General features: G+C 43.2%; 1 protein-coding gene across 1 annotated transcript; it reads left to right on the top strand.

The window, feature by feature from the left end:
• The first annotated feature begins 1,093 nt into the window (after positions 1-1,093).
• EEF1AKMT2 (EEF1A lysine methyltransferase 2) lies at positions 1,094-17,971 on the top strand. The gene is given in 7 exon segments (XM_051982685.1): positions 1,094-1,521; positions 2,200-2,216; positions 2,219-2,264; positions 8,728-8,842; positions 10,468-10,575; positions 12,557-12,773; positions 17,572-17,971. Coding segments are annotated over 7 exon segments (729 nt in total). The 5' UTR covers positions 1,094-1,390; the 3' UTR covers positions 17,667-17,971.
• Positions 17,972-20,832: the final 2,861 nt, after the last annotated feature.

Raw genomic sequence — 20,832 nt, 5'->3', positions numbered from 1 at the left:
GACCAGGAGTCTGGAGGAGCCGAGGGAAGGGGCTGCTCTAAGTGGAGTGGAACAGGTGAGAGGAAGATGGCCAGAGGGGGAGGGGAGCGGAGGGTGGGGGAAGCTGGCCCTGGATACTGAGAGGCCTGTGTCCTCCCCGGGCCCACATTCCCAGCTCACGTTAGAGAGGGGAGTTAAGTCCAGGCCCCCCTCAGTTCGGGGCCACTCGCACTCCTGGGACCCGAAGAGACCCTTCGTGTCCTGGGGATAGGAAGCAGCTCCTGGAAGTTACATTTTAATTGAAGTAGAAGGGAGCATAGGAGGTGCATAAGGAAGTCCCCCGCATTACTTACCCCATAAACCTTTCATATGCATTTAGATTTATCTAATATAGCATAAGTATATATACAGTATTTAATGCATATACTATGGACAACACTATCTCTAGTACAAGATGCGAGGAAACACAAGGCACAGCCGGAAGGGGTTCAGGCACTTCACAGAGTGCGGGGCTAGAAGGGCACCGGGGAGCCCGCCCAAGTGGCCCGAAGGATGCCAGGGGTCCCATCCAGCGCAGAGGGGGCTGGGAGTTCCCTCCTGTGGGCCCGCCCCGGCCAGAGACTCCCCGGGAGGATGTGGCCAAGATGGAAGCGGGCCCGGCTGGGCTGGGGGTGGCAGGGCAGCGTCCGGCCTGGGGGTGGCAGGGCAGCGTCCGGCCTGGGGGTGGCAGGGCAGCGGCCGGCCTGGGGGTGGCAGGGCAGCGGCCGGCCTGGGGGTGGCAGGGCAGCGTCCGGCCTGGGGGTGGCAGGGCAGCGGCCGGCCTGGGGGTGGCAGGGCAGCGTCCGGCCTGGGGGTGGCAGGGCAGCGTCCGGCCTGGGGGTGGCAGGGCAGCGTCCGGCCTGGGGGGTGGCAGGGCAGCGTCCGGCCTGGGGGTGGCAGGGCAGAGTCGGGCCTGGGGGTGGCAGGGCAGCGTCCGGCCTGGGGGGTGGCAGGGCAGCGTCCGGCCTGGGGGTGGCAGGGCAGCGTCCGGCCTGGGGGGTGGCAGGGCAGCGCCGGCCTGGGGGTGGCAGGGCAGCGTCCGGCCTGGGGGTGGCAGGGCAGCGGCCGGCCTGGGGAGACAAATAGCCGCTGCCCTCGGGGTGGGGGGGGGCGGGGGAGCGAGAGCCCCAGAAACACGGACCAGCGGGGGGAGGGGCCTGACTAAAGATGATGGGCGATGGGCTCAGAGGGAGGGGAAAGAGACAGCGTGACAGAGAGAAAGAGAAATAGAGAGAGACAGGCTGACGTCACTGTCCTGGGCCCGGAGCAGTAGAGAGGGAAACCTCCCGGGGCCCAGAGCGGCTCGGAGCAGCCTAGAGAGACTACAAATACTCTAGTGCGCAGGCGCGGCCCGGAAGGCCCCGCCCTCTTAATGGCGGCCCCCAGCTGCCGACACAGGACTGTCATACTTGGAACCATGGAAGAGGAGGAAAAAGTAAAGGAGAAGAAGGAAGAGGAGGAAGAAGGAGGTTTCGCACCCTCAGCCCTGGGGACCCGAGAACAGTAAGTGCAGCTCCCCCGGGGCCCCTGCGGGGATGGGGAGTGGGCTATAAAGACCCCCGTCCTTACTCCCCCCCTCCTCCTTTTATTTCCCCGTCCTTCGGTTCGTTTCGGTTCCGTCATCTCATACGAAGAGTCACTCCTCTCTTTTACTGACTATCCCCCGACTCCCATTTCTTTCTGAGGGGTCTGAGGGTAGGCGGGGAGGTCTCCCGGGGTGGGAGGGGGCGGGGCAGCCTCTCGGGCGGGCCTCTAGTGGTTTTGCCCACACTTACCCTTTGGGTCCGCTGTGCCCCCTCGGAGCCCCTGAGGTCGGGCCGCTGCGGGGGCCTTGGGGTCCTCCTCCCCCGGGTGTCCCGTCCTCGCCCGGCTTCCTAGCGGGGCAGCCCTCCGACTCTGAGCTCCCCAGAGGCTGGGCCGGCGTGGTTTAGTGAGTTTCGCGGTCTGGCGGAATACTCGGAGATCCAGCCCAGAGCGGCCCGACCCAGTTGCCTTGTGGGACCTCTCCCCTCTGCCTCCAGCTTATCTCATTCCCAATCCACAACACCTGGGTGCCGAAGGCTGCCCCCGCATTTCCTTCCTGCGGAGGCTCTCGGAGAGTGAGCCGGCCCTTCCCGGTTATCTTAGGGATATTAGGGGACATTATGATTCAGAATCGCCTTGTGCTGTCTTTCTGTGCAGTTGGGATGCCGTGTATGAGCGGAGTTGCGGGCTTTTCAGGAGTCCGGAGATTCAGGAGAAATATGGTGAGTTTTGAAAGGTTTTTAAGTTCCATGACCCAGAGCATGTGTCTTTAAAAATACATCTCCAATCATCTTGTTTTAAAGTGAAAAATGAACCATTGTCTCAAGAGATTGTGTCTGTCAAGGAATCCTGGATTTGTAGGCTTTGGGTGGCAGAGAAGCAATGAGGTGTCCTCCTGGGGCCCTTCCAGGTTCCGTTCCCAAAGCCCACTTGGGTCCTGCCTCCTTCTCTGCTCACAAACTGCCGGTTCCTTTCCCACCAAGTCTTCCCCAGTTGCTCAGTGACCAGTATTTTCCTCTCGGACATCAGGTTATGTGTGGAAACCTCTTGAGGGCAAGGTCTGGTTTGATTTTGGCCTTTCATGGTCAGCATGTACCCAAGAGCTGCTTGTGGATCAGTTGGTAGATTAAATACAAACAACTCTGGCATTTGAAGTCCTTTATAGCCCGGCCCTCCCCACCTTTCCAGTCTCTTTAGACAGGACTCAAAATATTCCAGCCTTTCCTGACCTTTCAGCTCCTGGGCTCTTTCCATCATCATTTATTTTGTTATGTTGGCTCCACAGATGGGACTGTAAATCTAAAAAGAAAATATGCTTGTAACAAATACATGCCCTCAAGTAAAACCAACTCCTGCCTTGGCCACGTGCAGCATGAATTTATGTCATCTCCCGCACCCTAAGGTTGTCATCTCCCCGTCAGGGAGTGCAGGGCCGGCTTCATCCGCAGTCCTGTGGTTGGTCCTGAACACATGTTAACAGGGTATCGTCCTGAAGAAATCCAGGAGTGTGTGTGGGGGGGATTACTAACCAGAGAGTCAGAGACAGACTTTGGGACTGGCACTTACTGCAGACCACCTCAGTGTCAGGGGGCCGTGGAGGAGGGCCTGGGAGAATTACAATAGTCATGAGGGAGATGAGCTCTCTTGGGCCTCTGAAAAGAGGAACAACTCATTATTTCTTGACTCAGCTTGATAATAATTAAATCCTTCAAGAAGAAGAGGAAGTAATAAAGGGAACTGTTACTCTAACTAGATTTCTTTCCACCAAGGAAGTGCTGATTGCCAAAATAGAATTGAGGTACATTTATTGGGGAAATGACTAAGTACTTCATCTTAAAATTTGGTAGAGAGAAAGTGAGGACATCCTGGACATAGCCTGACAGGGAATGTAGATTTTAGGAAGGTTTGGAAGGTTTGGAAAATAGTCAGTTGGATCTTCTGAACTAAAATTCTATTGCAGAAACCTGACTTGAAGAATAGGAACTTTTTAGAAAATGTTAAGGTGTAGACAAGCAGTTAAGAAAGGAAGAAAAATACTTTAATGAAAATGATGTGGTTGCATAGGAAACTCTCCAGCCAACTGAGATTTTAAAGAACTATTTATAGCACTTAAAGGCCCAGACAAGTAAGACAGGAACAGTCCTGTAAGAGTGCTTATCAGTGGGGCAAAAGCTCAGAATGAGCTGCCTTTGCTAGCAAGGAATGCTAAAGGCAGGATGGAGTTTTTTGGAGAGAAGAAAGAGGATTAAGATTGGTAATGAATGCTGAAAAGAAGATAGAAAAGTAGAATTAGCCAACTCACTTTGCTTCTGTTTTGTTGGCCAAAAAGAATGATTGTTCAATTGGAAAGAACAGAAGAAAAATGGTTACCAGAGGTGCCCAAGATAGGGACTGACAGCAGGGAAGGAACCAATGGCTGTGGCTGTAGAGCCTATGTCCCAGATCTTTAGAAGATGATGGAGAATGGGAAACGTTATACCAAACTGGACAAGATCCAGGTCTTGATTCCAAAAAGAAAAGAGTGGAATCTGCTTATTATTATGCCAATGAGTTTGATTTGAATTCTTGGCAAAAGCTGCAGGTGGGTTACGAAGGGGTACTTACCAAATGTCTTTGGAAGGAAGTGTTGGCCACAGAAAGCTAGCTGGACACTCCACAGGATCAGTAGACCCTGATGGAGGCTCCCATCCTATATTGGGATAGCTGATTAAGGCCTCAAACTGACCCTTCATTGGTCCTGAGTCACTTCCCTGTGATGTCACTACCAAGGCAAAATTCCCTAGTTGGGAGAAATTCTTGCCAGTAAAATTTGTAAGTGACCTGTATCTGTCAAGTTTTTGCTTTCTTGGCAATATTCTTCACATATTCCTGAATGGGTTTCATCCCATATAAGATATGTCTTGGTTGTTCCGTGAATAACCTGTAAGCTCAGGGTGTCTGCTAAGGGATCATCCCAGAAACAAGGCCGTAACCAATCAAAGGTCAAAAGATTTTAAAACAAGGCTCCAGAAGGAGAGAGTGAAAAAGAATGCCTTGTCTTATGACCAGTTGAAACCTAGAAATTCCAGAGTGGAGATCAGTGATGACCCCAAAGTGTATAGTTAGAAAGGTATGTCCCAGGAGAACTGGCATTCCTGGATGGAATAAGGGGCAAAAGGAATTGGCTTCCCTTACTAAGACCAGCTGACTATGTCATATGTATGCTTAGTGTTTTGTTTTAGTTTTGTTCCCCACTTAACAGTATTTTATTTTTTTCCAATTACACGTAAAAGTAGTCTTCAGATTTTACTTTTATAAGATTTTGATTTCCATTTTTTCTCCTTTCCTCTCCCCTCCCCTCTTCCTAAGATAGCAAGCAATCTGATATAGATTATATATGTAAAATCATATTAAATCTATTTCTATATTAGTCCTGTTGTGAAGGTAGAATCAAAACAAAAGGGAAAAACCATGAGAAAGGAAAAAAATGTTAAAACGTGAAAATAGTAGTATACTTCAATCTATGTTCAGACTCCATGGATGTGCATGGCATTTTCTATCGTGAGTCTTTTGAAACTGTCTTGGATCATTGTCTTGCTGAGAAGAGCTAAGCCTGTCAGAGCTGATCCTTGCACAGTGTTGCTGTTACTGTATACGCTGTTCTACTAGTTCTGCTCAGGTGGGTACACTTGTCACCAAATGAAAAAACTAAATACAAGAAGGCCTTTCCAAATTAACCTTATTTCCCTGGTGATTCCTAATATAGTTGAATAGGAGTATACTAGATATATAGTTTGCCTAGAATACAGCAAAACATTTGCTAACATAATTCCTGCTTTGTGTGGATGAGTTAGAGAGGTATAGGTCAGATGGTTCGTTTAAGTCAGAAGTTCTTAATCTGGGGTCCAGCAACTTCTTGTAAACGGTAGGGGTTTTTTCCCCATATTCTATTTTTTTTATATTATAGTTTTTTATTTACAAGTTATATGCATGGGTAATTTTTCAGCATTGACAGTTGCAAATCCTTTTGTTCCAACTTTTTCCCTCCTTCCCTTTACCCCCTCCCCCAGATGGCAGGTTGACCAATACATGTTAAATATGTTAAAGTATAAATTAAATACAATATATGTATACATGTCCATACAGTTATTTTGCTGTACAAAAAGAATCGGACTTTGAAATAGTGTACAATTAGCCTGTGAAGGAAATCAAAAATGCAGGTGGACAAAATAGAGGAATTGGGAATTCTATGTAGTGGTTCATAGTCATCTCCCAGAGTTCTTTCGCTGGGTGTAGCTGGTTCAGTTCCTTACTTCTCTATTGGAACTGATTTGGTTCATCTCATTGTTGAAGAGGGTCACGTCCATCAGAATTGATCATCATATAGTATTGTTGAAGTATATAATGATCTTCTGGTCCTGCTCATTTCACTCAGCATCAGTTCATGTAAGTCTCTCCAGGCCTTTCTGAAATCATCCTGTTGGTCATTTCTTGCAAAAATATTCCATAATATTCATATACCACAATTTATTCAGCCATTCTCCAATTGATGGGCATCTACTCAATTTCCGGTTTCTGGCCACTACAAAGAGGGCTGCCATAAACATTCTTGCACATACAGAACCCTTTCCCTTCTTTAAAATCTCTTTAGGATATAAGCCCAGTAGTAACATTGCTGGATCAAAGGGAATACACAGTTTGATAACTTTTTGAGCATAGTTCCAAATTGCTCTCCAGAATGGCTGGATTAGTTCACTGTTCTACCAATAATGCATCAGTGTCCCAGTTTTCCCCCATCCCCTCCAACATTCCGCATTATCTTTCCCTGTTATCCTAGCCAATCTGGTAGGTATGTAATGGTATCTCAGAGTTGTCTTAATTTGCATTTCTCTGATTAATAATGACTTGAAGTATCTTTTCATATGGCTAAAAATAGTTTGAATTTCTTTGTCTGAGATTGTCTTGTTAATAGTGTTTTGATAACTATTTCAGTGGCCAATTTAAATAGATTTAGAACCCAAAGAGGAAGCATTATTGGATTCACTGTCAGTTTGTGAAGTCCCTCATGCAGTGCCTTATAGATCTATCTGTCTTTGGTGCTGTTATCATTTTTATCAGTTTTCTTGGATAAAGGCATGGTCAGGAGTTCTTCACATTTTAAGTATTGTGGACCCCTCCCGGGCTGTCTTGGGAAGGCTGTGGATTCCTTCCCAGCATAATGGTTTTCAGCTCGCAAAATAAAATACATAATATTAGAAGATAGTTATATCAAATAACATTTGTAAAAATATTTTTTAAAAAACAAGATGAGACCCCAGATGAAGACTCCCTGGCAGAGATGGGATGATGTTCTTAACACATTGGCAGCTGACACAAAGCTGTGAAGGATATCTGATGCTTTGGATGACAGTCAATAGCCAAGAATATCTTCATAGACTAGAATGCAGAACCTAAAACAATCTATTGAGACCCACTGGGAATTACTGTAAAATCTTGCCTTTTGGTTCTATAGATACCTTCTCAAGTGTCATATAGGTGATAATTCATCAGAAAAATATCTGACAGTGAGATTTGGATTAGGAAGCTGATAGGCCCACTGTACAATTGAGCCCACATATGGAAGCTTAGGTTCAGTTCTGAGCTTCATCTGGCCCATATATCAAAACTCAATCAAAAACATTTCTGTGGTGCCTGGAATTGTTAGCTGGGTTCTCGGCTTACAAGTACAAGAGTGGGACCCAAAGAGCTTATTGTGTGCAATGTGGATTATTTGAGATGTGTCCAGAGGTGGGGAGCCCGTGTGATGAAAGGTCTCCAGATCATGCCTAAGAGAATTTGCCTGAAGAAGAAAAGATTTAGTGTATATGTGATGGCTCTTTCAGAGTATAGGAAGGGTTCGATTTGTTGCTTTTGGCCTCAGAGAGCAAAGTGAAGAGCATCAGAGAAATTAGAGCAGCAGATTCAGACAACTCCTGGTGGATCTGGAGTGTAGTGGGGGGTGGGAGCACGGGGAGGTCTGTTGATGAAGATTAGAGGATCACCTTTGTGGGCTTGTCTTTTCCCATGTAATATTGTCTTAATTAGCCCATTGTCTTCAATATTAACATTAACCAGAGCCATCCAGCCATGTAAGTTTTAGCTGGATCCTAACAATATGAATTAACAATAAGACTCTAAGGTTTATAAATTGAATTGACATTCTCACTTGACATATAATTCTAGCCCTCAGCTTTTTCCTTTATTGATAATAAGTTTTATTTTTTCAATCAACGAAAATCTGCTGTTTCTTCTTCCCATCTCCCCCATTGAGAAGAAAAATAAAACTTCCATTGTTTTTCTTTTTCTGTTTCTGTCTCTGTGGTTCTCTTCTGTCTCTGTCACTGTCTCTTTCTCTTTTTCTCTCTCTCCCTGTCTTTCTTCTCTTTCTGTCTTTGTCTCTCTGTCTCTGTCTCTCTCTGTCTCTCTCTCTCTCTCTCTCTCTCTCTCTCACACACACACACACACACACACACACACACACACACACACTTTCATATGTCAAAGAAACCAATCACCTCCTTGATCACTCCCCTCCCAAATATGTGTCAATCTGCACTCTTTAAAATCAACCTCTTTATCTTAGTAGGTGGGCAGCATGCTTCATGATGAGACCTTTAGAATTGTGGTTGGGAATTGTGATCAGAGTTCCTAAGTCTTTAAAAGTTGTTTGTCTTTACAGTGATGTTAGGTGTGGGTTAGGCCATATGGTCTCCAAAGTCCCTTCTAACTTTGTGTTTCTCTAATCTCTTAATTATTACTTACAATAATGATAGTTTTTTGAAGTCCTTGGGGGTTCTGAAAGAGTAATGGACTTTGTGATTTGTTTTAAAATCTCAGGTTTGACTTTGTCTTGAGTGATTTTAAATTATTGCCATCTGGTACTTATTCATTCTTCAATGCGAATCAACTCCCAAATTGTAAAAATATCAGTGACCTAGAAAACACTAATTGTTGTAATTATAGAGTCTGCCTAGTCCCCCCTCTTATCCTTCAGAGTGCGTGCTCTCACATCACAAAGAGAGCAAAGTTTGAGTTGTAATGGTTATGCCAACAGTTTGAATGAAAAGAAATCCTAATTGTAAATGTGTTTTTAAGCCCATTAGGTAAAATTTAGTTACCATTGTTACAGATTCTCTTGATTTTTATTACTTGAATCTTTTTTGAAAGGTTTGGAGAAGAAAGTATGAATCGATTAATCAAATGGATGGAAAAATGCAAGATCCCATTGGATGCTTCAGTGCTTGACATTGGAACTGGAAATGGGATGTTTCTGGTTGAACTGGTTGGTAGTTTTTTATGTCTTTGCAATAGTGAAACCTTTAAATGGTCTTTAAGAGAACTGGAATATTAACATCTGTGTCTAATGCAGTACCATCTTGCTTTTATTAAACTTTATTGTTCACTCATCTCATCAGTGTCAGGAGCCTAACTTTTTTTTTTTCACAGATACATATTTAAACTAGGTATAACTGAGACTCTAGCTGGCCTCAGGTCCCCCAGGAGGAGTCCTTCAGGAGAAGGAAGCGAGTGGCAAGGTGGAGAAAGTGCCATTTTTAATTTTTTTTAAGCAGAAAGCTGCTGCCACATCTATTATAACAGCTGAGTGACCCGTGGAGAAGCTGGTTGAAGTTTAGGGCTGAGGAAAACACTCTCCTTTTGTCCCATTTCCTGGTATCTGATCTTTGTCACCTTAAAGGAGCCAGACCATCTGACAGACATGTCCCTAATTTGAGCATTGCCTTCTAGGATGATAGGTGGTATTTCCCTGAGATCTCATAAAAATTGCAAAAAAAATTATCATGAAAGAGTGTGAAAAGAAACTTGACTGCTTGAGAAGCAGGTTAAGAGCCCCTGATTTAGACCGGCTGCCCAAGGATCGGAAAGGCAGCTGGCCTGGAGAGGACTCCTCTCCAGAGGTCTGCTTTGTTTCTGAGATAGGACTGTTTAGAGATGGCTCTGCCCACTTGTCAGCCCCCAGCCCTGGGGCATCCCACTCACCTGTCCACTGTCTTGGACCTTTGTTGTTGAGGACCAGTGACATGGGGAGGTGACGTCCTGCCTTGCTCGTGAATTAGATTAAAGTGAAGCAGAATTGCACAAAGTCGTCAGCCTCACTCTCTCCTCCAGAATCATGGAAGCCCAGTGGCAGGTCAGAGGTCATCAAGATGACTGGCGGTGTTCCTGGATGCAGCGTCCGACCTTGGCGGCTTTGCTGTCTGACCAAGCACCTGCTTCATCCCCCTTTGTGGCCCATTCCTTGGGAAAGTCTTTCCACGTTTGGGGTAAATGTGGCGAAGGCCCCATTAATTCACCGATGGGTTTGAAGCCTGTCAGTTCTCTTGAACCTGGTTGAGGATAGTTTGGGCTGTGGCCACTGTGCTTGCTAAAGCTGCTTGGAGCCATGGGTAAGAGACTATGTCTGTCAAAGGCACTAAAAACATTGTCCTACCCAGCTTACCAGTTTGTTATATGTGAAAGGCCTTTGAAGACCAAGGTGCATAAAAATAGTTACTTATGAAGTTTCATTTGAATTTGTTCAAATCATTTCGTGGAGTCAGTTTTGTGACATATTTTTGATTGTGAAAAGATGAATATCAGTATCAGCATTTGAAGCTGCTGATTTTATGAGAAAATACCTTTTCTCATTATTTTAGAGTGTTTGAGAGAATATAATTTCTTTTAAAGAAGAAACCAAATTATGTTAAAGGGAATGAATTATGATGATATTCAGGCTTAAATTTTTGTCTCCTATTCAAAATATTTTAATACTGTAATATCCAATAGATTCATGTTACTTGATGGCTCTATTTTCTAAAAAAAAAAAAAAATCCCTAAAAGAATGTAGAGTATTTAGGCTAAATAATATGTATTATACAGAATAAATTGTTAATTTTTCTTTATCTTTAGGCAAAATTGGGATACTCTGATATTACTGGAATTGATTACTCTCCTTTGGCAATACAACTTTCTGGAAGAATAATAGAAAAGGAAGGTTTATCTAACATTAAGTTACAGGTAATTTTATCTTTTTTTTTTTTAAGGAAGTCATTTATATATTCATTAGTCCCTTTTTTTCATATAATGTATTTTTTTTAATGTACATGCCGCTATTTCAGAATCAGTAACAAATGATGTGATTTGAAATGAATGTGCACATTGCAGCAAGAATATAGTTTGGAGGAAAGTGTTTGTCCTTTTGGAAAAAGTATAAGTAAATTATATAGTTCAGGCTGCAAAGCTGAAAGAGGACAAAGTCAGAAACTTACAGAATAAACTTCATGGAATCTTGAGGTCTTTGACATAATTTTTCTACCTCTGGCCAGGGAAGCTGAGTATCTTTACTATTCTTTCTTGATCATTTCTGTGCTTGTTAGTTAGTGATTTTATTTCAAGTATTCTAAGTTGCCAGATTTCTGGATACATTCCTAAAAAAAGGTTTATTAGTAACTTTTAGTTTTTACCCCCATCATTTCCTGATATGTGTATTTCCTTCCCTCAATTCATTACATGTGCCCTGGTAACCTAATGGGTCAAAACCACCGACACGAAGCCCATATCTGAGCAGAGACAGGATTGAGTCAATTCTGAACTTGACTGCCTTTTTATGTTTTTTAAATTGTCATTTTATACATCGTTTTCCTAGTGTTGCACACATTGCTGCATCAGTTCATAGAAGTCTTTTCTGTATTTTTTGAAGTCTTCAATCATCTTTCTTTAATTGCACAGAAGTATTCTCTTTTATTCATATATTAATTCATTCCCCAGATGATGTGGATCACATTTGGACCACTTTATTTGTAGCTCTTTTGCTACCAAAAAAGCAAACGCATTATTTTTAAATGTGATTACAGTAACACATTCCAAAGCCAAATTTAAATGATATGAGTATTTATCTATGCAGGATTACTTTATCCATTTTATATAAAGAATGGAGTTGACTAACATTGACTTTTAAATGGTTGCATTTCAAAATGAAGAAATTTTCTTGTTGCAAAGTGTAATCACCAACCTTTAAATCTACTTTAAAACATTATTTTTATTATCTACACCAGTGGTAAGATCTACTTAGTACTATAGGATTTATAGCTAGAGGCTCAGAGTGGAGGGAAATGAGGCTCAGGACAAGTAAGTGCACCAGAAGCCATGATGAGCAGAGCTATTATTAGAACCCATTTCATTGAGTCATAGATTAAAGTTGACATCTGGTTGGGACCTTGGATGTCCTCTTTTGCTAAAAGCAAATGTTCTTAATATAGATTAACAAAGTATCCCCCAAAATGAATGAGAAATGTGTTTCTTAGCTTGAATTCTAAAAAACAAAATGCTGCTTTATGTAGTTTACATTTGTTCATTTACTTTTTTAAATCTTGTAAGCAGTAACTATTGCTATAATTGGTTAAAGGAAACCAAGGAAGTTTTTGTTTTCCCATATCTACTGTTGCATTATGAACCAAAATTGGAACTTGGGAATTTTAGCCTTAGGCTTCTGTTTTATGGCTTAATCATGTTATTTTTCTTTTTCTTTTTTTTTTCTTTTTTTTTTTTTGCTGAAGCAGTTGGGGTTAAGTGACTTGCTCAAGGTCACAAACAATCATGTTATTTTTCATTTTGAAAAGTAAGCCTATTTAAGCACAGCCTGCTTTTAGTAGTCTAAGCTTGTGGTCTCTCCACATAATTTACTTTACCATCAGGGCTGCTGACTTGAATTTTTCTGGTTGTATCTTCTCAACTTGGTGGAGGTTTACAATTCAGTGGAAACAGCATGAATCTTCTTTAGTTGTCTAGCTTGTGGTAGTTAATTCAGTCTTTTAAAAGCTGTTTAGTATTTGAAAGGAGTCTTTAGCATTTAGCATTATAAAACAAAGTGTTTTATAAAAGTAAAATGTAATGAGGATTAATTGATCATTATTTCCATAGTATTCTATGTGGTTGGTTTCTCTTAAGTCCAAGAAAGATTTGAGCTAATTTAATACACAAATATCTGTTTCTAATTTAGGTGGAAGACTTTTTGAATCCTTCTCCCAAACTATCTGGATTTCATATTTGCATTGACAAAGGAACCTTCGATGCCATAAGCCTGAATCCTGACGGTGCACTTGAGAAGAGGAAGCAGTATGTGAAATCGCTCTTCAGGGCATTGCAAGATAAAGGCTTCTTTCTCATAACATCTTGTAACTGGACCAAGGATGAGCTGCTCAAGGAGTTCAGTGAAGGTAAATGGTCCATATGCAATTTTAAATGTAGTCGTGCTAAGGTTAATATCATGGAAGCGGTTTGTTTGCTGATAGCTTGTAAATTTCTCGTTGATGTGCAGCGTGGTTCCGGGCTTACAGTGTTGGGCTGTGACCCGATCCGTTAAACCGACAAGTGCCTTAGTCACAGGACGGCATTTAACCTGAGGCACAAAGACGTAGGCAGGGACGGCCGTGGCCTTTTTGTAAATGTTAAGGTCAAATAATCATCCATTTATTAGGTGTCTCCTATGTGCCAAGCACTGTGCTAAGTGATGGTACAAATAAAGGAGGTGTAAGAGACAGGAGGATAAGTTGGCTATAATCTCAAGGCACTAGAATTGAGGAAGATCAAGAAAGGTTTCTTATAGAAGCTGAGAGTTTGTCTCAGACTTGAAGGAAGACAGGAAGTGGGGGTGAGAGGGGAAAGAACTGGAGGCCTGGAAGAGGTCCAGTATAAATGTTTGGAGTTGGGGGAGGAAGTGTCTTGTGGGAGAAGCAGAGTAGCGACCGCGTCACTAGATCTAGAATATGTGAAGAAGAGTAAGGAGTAAAAAGACTGGAAGATGGGGATGGCCGTGTCAGGAAGGGATCTGAAAGTCAAACGGGAGATTGAGAGGAGAGGTGCTAGGGAGCCATTAAAGTTGCCTGAATAGGGGTGTTCAGACTTGGACTTCAGGAAGATCTTTTTTCAAAGGAGGATGGATTGGAGTGGGGAGAGTCTAGAGCCAGGCAGACCCCCAGCAGACCTGCAGTCATGCGTGGTATGAGATGAGGAGGGTCTGTTGGGGCAGTGCTGAAGGAGAGAAGATGGAGCTGGCAAGTCTTGGCAGCCCGTTGGGTTGGGGAAGGGCTAAGAGCAAAAGAGGGAGGAGTGGAGGCAGGCTGTGGGGCTGTCAGGAGGAGCTCTGGTGTCTGGGACGGGGGTGGCCCTCAACAGTCAGAGGGGAGTTTGGAAATTCTCTCAGGAAGCTTGAAGAGCTTGAAGCATCCAGCCTCCTGTGCTCTGTAATCTGCCTTGGTCAGAGGAGAAAATGAATATGGGAACATTTTGTGCTACAAATCTCCACTGACCCCTAGATGTCATGGAGTTGTGAGCTTGGGGAGATTTTTCCAGCTGCCAGTCAGGAGTCTGGGTCTTACTTGGTTCTCAGTATTTATAGAGCAATAGGACTCATTTAACATTGCCCAGATTGTCGATTTAGAAGGAAATGGAAGATTTTTCTCATATCACTTTTCTATGTCCATTTCTCATCACAGGCTTAGCCCAGCCTGGCATGCAGTAGACACTTAATAAGGCCTGGATTCAGGAAGATCTGACTGTGTGATCCCGAGTGGGTCAGTTAAACCTTTGTTTGCCTCAGTGTTCTTATCTGTAAAGTGGGGCCAAGAATAGCATCAGTGTCACAGGGTTATTAGGATCAAGCTGGGGATAGTGTCTGGCACATGGTAGATACTCTACAAATGTTAGCTGTTATTATGATCAGCTCTTTTATCATTAGATGACCCACTGATTGGTGTCTCTTACCTGTTTTTGTTTTTGTTTGTTTCCCCTGTTTTCCTTTCCTTTGCTCACCCACCAGCACTTGGCTCAGGCTCCCATCCCCCCTGGCCCGGCCTCCTGGAACAGTCTGTTTGGTCTCCTTGTCTTGAGTGATCCCCTTCCCAGGGTCACCCTCAGCTTCCCAAAGTCCCTGTGCTTGGCGTGCTCTCTGGGCGCCCCCATCTGTAGGAATCCCTTCTCTTGCTTCCAGGGTTCGAGGCCTCTCCGAAACGCCTGGTTTGCATTTGTCTGCTCAGCGGCACTGTGCCCGGCACCTCGCTGGCACCTCCCTGCAATGCCGAGTCCTTCGGCCCTTGACCCTCCTGGCAGGATGGGCTCCTGTCGTTGGAGTAGCTCAGGGCGAAGGTGCTTTGCAGTGCTGGAATGGCAGACTCTCATCTCTCATCATCTTCATCCTGCAGCCTCTTAGCCTTTCAGGGCAGCAGATCTGCAGCCATTTTGCCTGAAGTGATTCTTCGTAACAGTCCCTTGTGCCTGGTTAGCAGTGGTATGTGTGCACACGTGGGGTATGTTCATGCACGTGCATACTTAAGGTGATGATCAGCGTCCTTAAGGCTTGCAGAGTGGTTTGTTTTTGCAGTGTTGTCATAATTGCGAATTTTTCCCCTGATTTTGCTCATCCCGCTTTGCATCGGGTTTTCTCAGACTTCTCCAAAATCATCCTTTTGGTTATTTTTATTTTATTTTATTTTTTTGTCAGTCAGATTTTTTTTTTAATTAAAGCTTTTCGTTCACAAAACATATGCACGGGTAATTTTTCAACATTGACCCTTGCATAAACCTTTTGTTCCAAATTTTCCTCTCATTCCCCCCACTCCCTCCCCTAGCCGGCAGGTAGTGCAATATGTTAAATATGTTAAAATACCTGTCAAATCCACTATATGTATACAAATTTCTACAGTTATCTTGCTGCACAAGAAAAATTGGATCAAGAAGGAAGGAAAAAAATGAGAAAGAAAACACAATGCAAGTAAATAACAACAGAGAAAGTGAGAATGCTATGTTGTGGTCCATACTCAGTTCCCAGAGGCCTCTCTCTGGGTGCAGGTGGCTCTCTTCATCACTTAACAATTGGAACTGGTTTAAATCCTTGCATTGCTGAAGATATCCACTTCCATCAGAATTGATCCTCATATAGTATTGTTGTTGCCGTGTACAATGATCTCCTGGTTCTGCTCATTTCATTCAGCATCAGTTCAGGTCTCTCTGAAGTCATCCTGTTGATCGTTTCTTACAGAACAATAATATTCCATCACATTCATATACCACAATTTATTCAGCCATTCCCCAATTTATTGGCATCTGCTCAGTTTCCAGTTCCTTGCCACAACAAACAGGGTTGCCATAAACAGTTTTTCACATGTGGGTCCCTTTCTCTCCTTTGTGCTCTCTTTGGGATATAAGCCCAGTAGAAACACTGCTGGGTCAAAGGATATGCACAATTTGATAACTTTTTGAGCCTACTTCCAAATCGCTCTCCAGAATGGCTGGATCGTTCACAATTCCACCAACAGTGCATCAGTGTCCCAATTTTCCCGCATCCCCTCCAACATTTGTCATTTTCTTTCCCTGTCATTCTAGCCAATCTGACAGGTGTGTAGTGGTATCTCAGAGTTGTCTTAATTTGCATTTCTCAGATTAATAATGACTTGGAGCATATTTTCATATGGCTACAAATAGTTTTAATTTCTTCGTCTGAGAATTGTCCGTTCATATCCTTTGACCATTTATCAATTGGAGAATGGCTTCAATTCTTGTTAATTTGAGTCCATTCTCTATATAATTTAGAAATGAGGCCTATATTAGAACCCTTGAATGTAAAAATGTTTTCCTAGTTTATTGCTTCCCTTCTAGTTTGCATTAGTTTTGTTTGTACAAAAACTTTTTAACTTAATATAATCAAAATTATTCATTTTATGATGAATAATGATCTTCAGTTCTCCTTTGGTCACAAATTCCTCCCTCCTCCATAGATCTGAGAGGTAAACTATCGTATGTTTTTCTAAATTATTTATAATCTCATTCTTTATGTCTAGATCATGAACCCATTATGACCTTATCTTGGTATATGGTGTTAGATGTAGGTCAATGCCTAGTTTTTGCCATACTAATTTGCAGTTATCCCAGCAGTTTTTGTCAGACAGTGAATTCTTATGCCAAAAGGTGGGGCCTTTAGGTATATCAAATACTAGATTGTTATAGTCATTGACTATTTTGTTCTGTGAACCTAACCTATTCCACTGATCAACTTCTCTATTTCTTAGCCAATACCAAATGGTTTTGATGACTGCTGCTTTATAATATAGTTTTAAATCTGGAAAAGCTAGGCCACCTTCATTTGCTTTTCTCTACATTAATTCCTTTGAAATTCTTGACCTTTTGTTCTTCTAAATGAATTTTGTTATTTTTCTAAGTCATTAAAATATTTTCTTGGGAGTCTGATTGGCATAGCGCTAAATTAAATAGATTAGTTTAGGTAATATTGTCATCTTTATTATATTTGCTCGCCCAATCCAAGAGCATTTGGTATTTTTCCAATTGTTTAGATCTGACTTTGTTTCTGTGGAAAGTGCTTTGTAATTTTGCTCATTAGGGATTACTTGGAATAGTTTTTTAGTTGATTCTCTGGGGCTTTTTGTTATTTCTTCAGGTCCAGTCATGTACATGTACGTGTAGAGGTCACTCCTCTATATCTCCTTAAGGATGTAGTCCTTAGGTACCTTCTTTTATGGCATTAATGAGTTTGCTGCTTGGCTTGGAGAAGGTAGAGGAAAAAAATCCCTGAATGTGGTAGGAAACAAGCCGTGCTCCAGCCTTTCCTCAGCCCTTTTGGACCCCATCCTTTCTGATTTAAATTTCATTTCTGCCGTATGATACATGTTTTCTAATCTGTTTTTCCTTCTGTATTTCAAAACTGTGGAAAAGATCAAGTGAGTTGGGTTACACTAGAATGGAGGGGGCTGGAGATGGGCAAATGTGAGAATCGTGACAGATGACCCAGCCGCTGACTCTCTGCCCTCTGTTGCTCTGACCACCTCACAGTTTTGGAGGACTGGGCACGGTGGCCCCTGGAGATTGTATGGCGAAGGCTCACCAGCAGCCTCCCGGGCAGAATCACCTTGCCTTGTAAAGAATAGTCAATGAAGTGCTGATGTGACACCCCTTTGCCAAGACAAGAGTCATTCCTAACAGAAGCACTTTCATTCTGTCCTGCAGGATTTGAAATTCTGGAAGAGCTGCCAACACCCACGTTTACCTTTGGAGGGAGATCTGGAAACAGCGTAACAGCATTGGTTTTCCAAAAAAAGTGAGATCTTTCTCTGGATAAATCCGGTATTCCTTTTGAAAAAGTCTAAATGTTGGATTCATTCTGACCGAGACAGACGTGTGGGCAAATCATTCCTAAGAATGTGGCAAGAGAGGCTGTGCGTACCAAATATTCACAGTGGGGAAGCAAGACACCAGGACCTGCAAGGGGCTGGTTTGGAGAGACCGGCAGAGAATTATTTTAAATATATTTTATATTTGAAATGAACATATATTTTTCCTTAAAACATCTCTGTAATCGTGGAATAATTTAAAATATGAAAGCAAAAGAGTAATTCTGTCGTTTTAATTATGTGTCTTGGTGTGATTTGGTGTACACTTTTTACTGTGGCTTGACCAAAATTTCATTTTAGGTTCAATTTTTTTTTAAAAGATTTTTGTTTTTTTATTAGACTGTTTTGGAGTTATAGCTAGTAAAGGTTGCCATTTAATTTATACAGTAAACTACCTTTCGGTCATGTCTAGTGTATAAATGGGCAGCTCCCATTTAAACAGCTCTCAAGATTTACAAAGTGCTCAGTACAAACAGAAGCATTTCACCTTCTCAGTGAGTCTCAGAGAGGTCACATCACTCTGTAGTAAATTGAAGAGGCAGGGACTGCAGGTTTTCGGACTTCAGGCCCTTCTCCTGTGCTGGGAGGGTGGGGATGTCCCGTAACGGGGACATCGAAACAAAGGCCGCAGCCAAATCTTTATTGAACAATTTCTGTGGAGGCAAAGGCTGGGCTCAGGGATGCCCTCAGGACTTAGTCTGATGAGAAGCTGAAACAAACCCAGGCTTCCCAACATTGAAGACCTCTTCTGATGCAGATTGCAGCCCCTCTCCCCCTCCCTAATGATGTGCCCCTCGAGGCCTCACTGTGCTGGACTTACCTGTTGGTGGCCGGGCCTTTCTGCTTAGGCAGACCCTCCGGAGACCTGCTCTGGCAGAGCCTACGAAGCCCAGGTGTGACTTCCAGACTGGATGGTGTGACTGAGCACCGTGGTCATGTTAGCTGGGTCTGCCCCAGCCCTCTCCCAGCTTGTTTCACCTGCTGTTGGGGACTTAGGAGATTACATCAGGAAAATGAACAGGATGAGAATTCATTTGGCAAACATTAGTCCACAAGGAGCTGATAGTGAGTCAGCCTCAAATTGCATCCTTTCTGCTGCTTGAGAAAATTTCCTTTTTTTTTTTTTAAGCTGAACTTTGAAGGTTACACTGAGAGGCAATATGAAGGCAACATGAAGATTGAGAACTCTTCCTTTGGTTCAGCCTGTCAGTGAGGAAAAGGAGAGGGGAGATAATTTGGCCAAGACAATTCTTATCCCCTGGAGCCTTTCCTGGCTTGGAAAAGCAATTATAATTAGTGTTGCAGGGAAAAAAAGCTAAAGAAATTAAGTTGAAATGTGTTTACCTTTATTAGGCATTTTTGAAAATGTGATGAATGTACTTAAATTCAGCAAGCATTTATGAGTCCCTATTTTGTGAACTGGAACCACCAAGATAAAATAACAAAATGATCCCTGATCTCAAAGAATTTTCATTTTCCTGGGGGCTGGGGGACGGAACCCATCCCCAGATGGGCCTGGGACATCCCTGGAAATTCTCTGATATCGGCAGCTCCTGGTTGGACAATCAGGACGCCTTTACTGAGCGACTGCTGCGTGGCAGGTCCAGTGCTGCATTCTGGGGGCACACAGACAGGCCCCAGGACCCTTGATACAAGTCAGCACGGCCTAGAGTTGCCTAGAATTGCCCAGAGGATCCACTGAGAGGTGAAGTGATGACTGCTTTATAGGGTGTGTCAGGCCTGGTCTCCATCCCTGGGGAGATCATTCTCCCTCTTAGGCAGCAGATGAGTGAATGCTCACAGACCCTCCTCAAGGCCAGCGGATCTGGGGTCTCCCTGAGGTGGATGCCATGCAGGCCTCTACCTCCCCACCTGCTGCTAGTCCTGTCTCAATTCAGGGATGTCAGAAACCTGACAGGCTGTGTGGTCGGAAGGGTCTCGTGCCCCTTCAGCCGATGAGCCTTGAAGAAAGTGACAAAAGGCTGAGGGGAAGAGGGAATATCTTCCAGGGAGGAGGGGAAGTCCTGGGCAGAAGGGGAAGAACAGTAGGGCTTGTCCGTGTGGGACATGGCTCGTACAAAGGGCAGTGATATAAAATTTGGCCAGATAGGTTGCAACCAGACTGTGTGAAGGGCTAGAGCTACCAAAGAAGCAACTTTTATCCTGGAGGCACTAGGGAGCCAGGAAATCTTGAACAGGGGAGTGACTTGGTCAGATTTCTACTTGTTTTTTGTTTTGTTTTGTTTTGTTTTAAAGCCTTTTATTTTCAAAATATATGTGAATAATTTTCAACATTCACCCTTACAAAGCCTTGTGTTCTAATTTATTTTCCCTCCCTCCCACCTCCTCCCCTAGATGGCAAGTGATCCAATATAGGTTAAAAATGGGCAATTCTATCCATAGTTCCACAATTATCTTGCTGCACGAGAAAAATCAGATCAAAAAGAGAAAAAAAATGAAAAAAAATGCAAACAAACAAAAAAGGTGAAAAATGCTCTGTTGTGATCCCTATTCAGTCCCCACAGTCTCTCTCTGGGTGCAGATGGCTCTCTTCATCACAAGATCATTGGAACTGGCCTGCATAACTCATTATTGAAGAGAGCCGCGTCCATCAGAATTGATCATCTTGTGATCTTGTTATTGTGTATATCATGATCTCCTAGTTCTAATCCCTCAGCATCAGTTCCTGTAAGTCTCTCTGGTCTCTCTGAAATCATCCTGCAGATCATTTATTACTGAACAATAATATTCCATAACATTCATATACCATAATTTATTCAGCCATTCCCCAGCTGATGGGCATCCACTCAGTTTTCAGTTTCTGGCCGCTATAAAAAGGGCTGCCACAAACACTTTTGCACTTGTGGATCCCTTTTCCGCCTTTAAGATCTTTTTGGGATATAAGCCCAGTAGTAGCACTGCTGGATCAAAGGGTGTGCATAGTTTTATGGTCCTTTGGGCGCAGTTCCAGATTGCTCTCCAGAATGGTTGGATCCATTCACAACTCCACCAACAATGTATCAGCATCCCAATTTTCCCACATCCCCTCCAGCATTCATTCTTATCTTTTCCTGTCATCGTAGCCAATCTGAGAGGT

This window comes from Antechinus flavipes, chromosome 2 (assembly GCF_016432865.1).
Source record: "Antechinus flavipes isolate AdamAnt ecotype Samford, QLD, Australia chromosome 2, AdamAnt_v2, whole genome shotgun sequence".
In the NCBI taxonomy this organism is placed as follows: Eukaryota; Metazoa; Chordata; class Mammalia; order Dasyuromorphia; family Dasyuridae; genus Antechinus; species Antechinus flavipes.
This window is presented reverse-complemented; position numbering and strand designations above follow the sequence as displayed.